Source organism: Zingiber officinale, chromosome 5A (assembly GCF_018446385.1).
Source record: "Zingiber officinale cultivar Zhangliang chromosome 5A, Zo_v1.1, whole genome shotgun sequence".
NCBI classification, from domain to species: domain Eukaryota; kingdom Viridiplantae; phylum Streptophyta; class Magnoliopsida; order Zingiberales; family Zingiberaceae; genus Zingiber; species Zingiber officinale.
In genome coordinates this window covers 84,315,011-84,322,397 of record NC_055994.1, presented here as the reverse complement: position 1 = coordinate 84,322,397, position 7,387 = coordinate 84,315,011, and the positions used below count along the sequence as shown (strand labels likewise).

Sequence of the window (7,387 nt, the reverse complement as noted above, 5' to 3'; positions counted from 1 at the left end):
CGAAGAAGTCTTCGCCTATCCACTTGAGGGCGCCTCCAACCTCTTGGAGGGCGCCTTCAATGCCGTCCGAAGCACCTCAACACTCCATGAGGGCGCATCCAGCTTCGCTGCGCGCACACCCCAGCCTTTACACACGAGGCGCCTCCAAGCTCCATGAGGATGCCTCGGGTACTGTTCATCCGAGGCAAAGCTTGCTCCTTTGTCCTTGCAAGATATGTTAGTCTCAAAAATATCAAGCATACCCTGCAACACAAAGTTAGCACATAATAATAGTATCAATATAAAAGTCTGACAGTCACTGAACCGTCCGGTTCTGACTTCGGATTTCCTATCGGAAACCCTAGGTTGAACCGATGCCTACTGTTCCCTCTGCGGGGAACGCGTCCTCACCTACTCCACTCAGAGAGTATACATGATGCCAGTTCGATCCTCCAGGGACTTTTACTCAGCACCCGAGTCTTCAGGTCTTTCTGCTGGACGTCCACTCCTCGACCCGCCCAGAGTTTCAGCTGGTTCGCAACACCAGGACTTTCCACCTAGAGTCCCCGACTCTAGGACTTTTTGCCCAAAGACCTCGATCCGCTAAGGCTTTCTGCTTAGGGTTACCACCTCCTAGGACCTAGGGTTACCGCCCCCTAGGGTTTTCCACCTACCTAACTGCAATTAGAACTTTTGCTTAAGAAACCTTAGGACTTTCCTGCAATCACATTCAAACATGTTAGATCATAAATAACCTTAACTTTAAATCTTTTGTCATTATCAAAACTTGGGTTTAATCGTCGGATGCTTCTCGCATCAACAATCTCCCCCTTTTTGATTATGGCAACAAAAATTCAAAGTTAAGTAAAGAAATGCTATAAAGAATTTTCAAGAGTAGCACAAGCATAACTGAATGACAGTACAAGCATAAAATTCAGTGTAAAGCTCCCCCTTAAAAAAAAGCTTAAATACCAAAACTCCCCCTTAATAAAAGCTCCCCCATTTTTTAGAATTTTCTTTATATTTTCGAAATTTTTGAATTTTCTTTGAATTTTTCTTATACTCTCCCCCTTTGCCATATATCAAAAGAAATAGCAAAAAGAAGTTAAAGAAAAAATTGAGAAGTTAATCATAGGCCTTAGCTAAAAATTTAGCTTAAAAAGAAAACATCTTGTTTTGAGAAATAATTTTGTTTTTAAAACTTAGTTTTTCAGTAAGTTTAAAACACCAAAACTTAGCTATCGAAAACTTAGTTTTAGAAAGATAGAATTTTTTTTTAAAACCTTTAAATAATAAAAACTAACTTGGCTTAAATAGGAGGTTGAATTATTTTGAAATACTTTGATAAACACTTAGCTTTTAAAATAAATTTTCTTGTAATACTTTTTTAACTAAGTGAATAAAAAAAAACTTTTATCAAAAGTTAAGTAAAGAGTATAGTCTGATTTTTGAGAAAGTACTTTGATTAAAAACTTTTTTCCTTAAAAATTGCTCAAAAACTATGTTTGGGAAATAATTTAGCTAAGGGAAAGTTTTTGACTTGAAAAGTACCTTAGCTAAATTTAAGTTAGAAAATTCTAATTTAAAAAGTGGGTCGAAGAAAAAAATATTTTGATAAAACTTTTTTAAAAGGAATTTTTCTTTAAAAAGAGATACTTTAGGATTTCAAAAAGTTAAATTGAAAAATACTTAATTTAAATAACTTTAACTTAAGGCCACTTTCATTTAGAAAAAAGAGTAAGACAATTAAAAAAAAACTTAGTTTTCTTTTCAAAATCCCAAAGTCCGAGCATGAGTACTTAGTATTCTTAGCCAAATGCCTAACCATTAGCTACTAGTTGTTTACCTAAAGGGCAACAACTTTCACTTAGTTAGTCAAATTAAGTTAGTAATCCAGTTTAGATTTGACAGGATAACTTAACTTGATTAATATAAGTTGGTATTTATCGCTCAGACTTATGTTGATGCACAGACATAAGCATTCTTAAGTTCATACAGTACCCTATGCATATCACACCATTCTAAATGTTTTCAAAAACAAGCAAGTTAAACCTATTATGCTTATAAGATGTTGTGGCTGAGACTAGGGGTATATGATTTATAGGGGATAAGTTCCTAGGCTAAATCTAAATTTTTGAAAACTAACAAAATTGGAATTTTGAAAATATTTTTCCTAGGATTTTAAAAATAATTTTTTAAAAACAAACTGATTTAAAAACATAGTAGGCAGGAATAAATTCTATTCTACTAAGCATAAAACTAAACAAGCCAAAAGAGAGTTTATCCATTCAAGTTATATTCTTAGCCAAATGTCTAACCAGTCTTTCCCTATTTTGACTCTTTTTTTTGAGATGCACCTTTACCGCCATATCAATTATAATAAATTATCATTTATTATTTTATTTAATTAATATTTTATTATTCCAAATTAACTTTATTTAATTGATTAAAAATATTTATTAGATAAATATATTATTTTTAACCAATTATATTTTAAAAATTAGAATTTTATTTATTTATTTATTTTTAATAATAAAGAAATAGAATTTGACATATAAAGTTTCTATTGTGCACCAGTTGTCACAATTTTTTTTTCATGAAAATAAGCTTTTACAATGGATTGAGTTTTTTTTTGGAAAAAAATACTAATAAAATCAAATATTTTAATAATATTTTATATAAAAAATTATTTTTAAAAAATAATATTTAATCAAAAATATTAAGGTTAAAAGGCCTTTAAAAAGTATTGAGACGTTTCTGGTTGTTCTCGGAGGGAGAAGAATACTTCCTTCAGAAAAAAATTTTGCCCAGAAAACCAATTGACTAGATTTTGGATGAACTATAGCCCGTGTAGATCCGTTTTGGTAACGTTACACCATGCGTCCATTTCCTGGAACGTACAGGTAAAAAAGCCGTTCAAGACGGTACAAAAATTTTTATTATAACGCCCGATACAAATTTCAGTTCGGAGCCAAACTTAGTGTGTGATGCTGATTAAAATAGGTTCGGATAATTTAATTAATATGATATGAAATAATATATTTCAAATATAATTAGTTTTTATAAATTAAAAGGTTAATAATTTTAACTCACATTGTTATGATATTGTCTTTAAATAATTTTAATTGAGATTATTTAATAATAATACTTTAATATGATAATAATAATAATTAGACAAAAAATAATTAATTTTATTATACATTATTTTTTTTGTAGGTGGAAACTACGTACTAAACTATATTATAATAAAAATATTTTTAATATTGCCAACCTTTATTTTCTCAATTATCATCGGAAGACTGACTTAATTGCCCCGAACTTATGTTTTCCTAAGAATAACTTCCACTTTATGCATCCTAAATTTTCACTAATAAACTATCTCTGACCTTAATTATCAACATAGAAAGTGATCTCCCTCCTCTTTTTTCTTTCATCATATCATTTGATATTGTCAATAAGTCTTAATCATTGAGTAAAAATTAATATCACTGACCGTAATAACTTTGATTCACTTCATTCCCTTCCTATAACAACTTGTACTAAATTGTTTTACCACTTAGTCAATCACATTACAAGGAGACAGAGCACTTAAGAAGCGTGAATGACAAAGTCAGCACTTAAGATGCGTGAATAACAAAGTCAGAAACAAACAGAAACACAAAGAGCACTTAAGAAGCGTCACTAGCAAAGTCATAAACTGAGCTAAGAACTGATATAGTAATCATGAAGTAGAGCACTTAAGAAGCATCGGCATACGAATAATTAATCACCGTACGCACAGCAATGGGGATTCTCACATAGTGAGCCACGCCGTCGTCCCAAGCCAAACTCCCAAAGCGGTAGATTCCCTGAATACTATGGATCGGGGTGAAGGTCACGTTGAAGGTCTTCACCTTCGCATTAGCATTGAACACGAGAGTCGATGGCTGCACCACCATCTTTACGCCTGCCGGGGAATCTATAACGGCCTTGTAGACTACACGGGCATCGCCGGCCACATTGGTGATGGTGCGCGTCACGGTGAGCTTCTTCTTCAGGTTAGGGAGGGCAATGGATGGGAGATTAAGATCGTGCTTGGGTTCATTGAACTTGAACCGGCAGTCTTCTGTGTCTTCGGATTCTACAAAGACTTTGTCGCAATTGAGTATTCCGTAGTTGTAGGGATCCATGTCATAGACGAGGCCTGGATCCACAGCTTTGTTTGGGTTAATTTGACCTCCGCCGAAGTCGAAAGGATCTGCCAATTTACGGGGGGTTCCCTCAGCCACCAGCGGCATTCCGTAGGCATCAGTAACCGACGCTGCAATGCAGCTAGAGTTAAATCATCGATCTTAGTTAAAAGTATTTTCAACATTGAGAAGAGAACCTGTGGTGACTAGTGCCGATTTAATCGCAGCGGGAGACCAATCGGGGTGGATGACCTTGAGCAGCGCAACCACTCCGGAGACATGAGGAGCCGCCATAGATGTTCCCGAGAGGAAAACAAACTTGTTCCTAACCGCTCCGATGATGGCGTGTCCAGGTGCAGCTATATCGGGCTGTTGACATTATTTGTCAGTAAAAAAACACAAGTATTCAAACGTCAAAAGCTTAATTCATTTTGGGACTCATGCTTACCTTGAGTAGCTCGGGCTGTCTCGCACTTGGTCCCCTCGAAGAAAATGCTGCGACCCTAGGTGCCACCTCCTGGCCGATTGCATACTTGGCCGCCTTTATCTTTACTGACGGTCTAGTCATACACAACGAAATCAATCTTGGAGTTTATAAATTTTAAGTCTTATCAAATTTAGAAATATCTATGGGCATTGTACCTTATGCTGTGCAAGTAATAATCTGAGATGCGTTGTGCGATCTCGAAATCAACAAGAATACAGGGAAACTCTGGGCGGAGCCTTCCGATCTGATTGAAAGGGTGCTGTGCAAGGATGAGCCCTTTGGCTCCCATGTCGTTCACGGTGGAGAAAGCGACATGCAGCGTCTTGGTCGGAGAGAGTCCGTCAGAGTTATAGGGATCGTAACAAAATACCACCTTTCCCTTGGCATTGATACCTTCTAATGTCTCGTAGGAGCAGCTGCATAGTGGCCTCCTGGGGCAACTGCATATATATATTTACGTATTGATGATCAATAAACACAATGTAGTTAGTAAATAGAGTGATTTGACGATCAATTACTTTGGGGCTACTAATTCAAGATTCTTCGTCCTGTTTCCATAGAAAGATTGGCCCTGCGATTATGGAAACACATGATGTTTATAGTTCTGATCAAACTAGCTAATTATGGATTGACATGTCGATTTACTTTACCACTAGTTTTTGGCCATCTCCAAGGGCAATGACCGTCGGAAAAGAGCGGTCGATGGTCGTTGCTGCCACTGTGATCGCCCATGGCGCCTCGTTGGTGATCGTCATTGGCGTCGGGCCGTCGTTGCCGCCTGCGAGGATCACTGGGATCCCATTCTTCACCGCCTTCAACGTGTCCAAGAGGTACCCTTGTGACCCAAGCGATATCGAGATCACGTCAACACCGTCCTGGATCGCGTCCTTGACAGCCTTAATCGTGTCAGACTCGCTGCACACATCGACAGCCCAGCAAACATTGTACACAGCGATGCGCGCGCGGGGGGCACCGCCCCGGGCCGCGCCGACAGGCAACCCCGTCATCTGATACACGTTGACGTTAGACACATTGTTGCCTGCCGCGATGGAGGCGACGTGAGTGCCGTGGTATCCGGAGTCGCGCGCAGAGAGGTAGTCGCCCTTCTGCAACTCGGTGGTGACTCCAGGACCCTTGTAGTAGCGGGCGCCTATGAGCTTGCGGTTGCAGTTGTGGACGTCGAAGTGTTCGCCTGGCACACACTTCCCTTTCCACCGCGCCGGTACTGGGCCGTAGCCCTCGTCGCTGAAGCTCTTCGCCTCCGGCCATACACCTGTATGAAGACACGCCCGCGCAAAATAAGGCTTCAGAAAATTACAATGGGACTACCTTAAGTCGACGGAATATTTACTTGGTTAAATATTTACTTGGTTAGGTTTAGTTTCTAACTATCAACCTGAATCTATGACTCCAATGATGATATCCTCGCCGTGGTTTGCTCTACGAAGTAAGCCAGAAGGTTCGGAATTGTCGACGCCGAGGAAGTCCCAACTGTGTGTCGTCAGATGCTTGAACGTCCGACTTGGCCTGATGCATACCACCTCGGGCAACTCTATCAATGAGACATACATCCAACAAACCCAGTGACATATCATACCCAATCTATTCACAATTAAAAAACAATTGAACAAATCAATTGAACCTGCAATTTTTTTAGCTTTGGACTCGGATAGCTTCGCTGCAAAACCAGAGAATCCATAGCTGTAGACGATGGAGATTATGGCTTCCTCCTTGCTGTTTCAGTCAGGAAAATCTATCCTGAATTATTTAAGTGATTACTACTAAACAGTGGAGCTAATTTACCTTCCAAGAACAGAAGTGAGCATTTGGAGGTGTGACTCCGTTACTAACTCCTCCGGTTCTTCATGTTTCTTTTCTCCTTCTCTCAAATAGACGATATATACCTTCAACATTTTGTTCAGACATTATTGTTAAGGGAGCTGTCAAAATAAGCAGAACCGATTGGAAGCAGAATACCTTATCTGATGATGATGCTTTCACGGTAAGCAGAACCGATTGGAAGCAGAGAAGCAAAGCAAGGAGAAGGAGAGACCGGAAGGAGGCATGTGATTTGTTGTCCATTTACTTCTCTCAGCCTTGTTCACACACCGTCAGGTCGAGGTCAGGATAACGAGAGAGGAGGAGATTCAAATAACTCAAGGAGACCGAGAAGGGAGAGCCAAATACCTACTCACAGACGAGATTTCAAGGAGACCGAGAAGCAAATACCTACTCACGGACGAGATTTCAAGGAGACCGAGAAGGGAGAGCCAAATACCTACTCACAGACGAGATTTCGAAGGAGTCAGGAGTATACGAGGAGGTTGGAACTTTGGACCTTTAAATAGAAAAAAAAAACAAGTAGCGGAAGGTTCGACGCGAGTCACTCGTAGGGACGAGGGATGCTAGGGTTTTGAAGGCGGGGTTTCGATGGGGACGCGACACGCGTCACCGCCTGAGTCGTGGAGACTAGGGAGTTGGTAGTGAGCTTCGAAGGCTCTGGGTTCGGGACCAGGGATGGTTTCGAAGGCGGGTTCGTAGGGACTAGGGATGCAGGACTAGGGATCAGGAGGCGGGAGAATGAGTGTCACAGCGATGCATTGGAGGTTATAATTTTCATCCATTAAATAAATAAATATAACAAAACTCTACGGTCCGACGAGAGCACGCACCACCGCCGTAGGTACTAGCGATGCCATTCTCCACCAGCCGACGTGGAGTCAGGCGGTGCTTTTCTCTCAGAATTTCAAAA

The 7,387-nt window shown here is 39.7% G+C and overlaps 1 protein-coding gene across 1 annotated transcript; it reads right to left on the bottom strand.

Annotated features, from left to right (window-relative positions):
• Positions 1-3,568: 3,568 nt before the first annotated feature.
• Positions 3,569-6,534, bottom strand: LOC121980804 (subtilisin-like protease SBT3.6). The gene is made up of 9 exons (XM_042533020.1): positions 6,439-6,534; positions 6,278-6,369; positions 6,032-6,187; positions 5,286-5,908; positions 5,154-5,206; positions 4,791-5,075; positions 4,597-4,708; positions 4,346-4,517; positions 3,569-4,279 (listed from the first exon to the last, which is right to left on the bottom strand). Exons 1-9 carry the CDS (start codon positions 6,459-6,461, stop codon positions 3,717-3,719), a joined length of 2,079 nt encoding a protein of 692 aa, XP_042388954.1. The 5' UTR covers positions 6,462-6,534; the 3' UTR covers positions 3,569-3,716.
• Between the last annotated feature and the right edge of the window lie 853 nt (positions 6,535-7,387).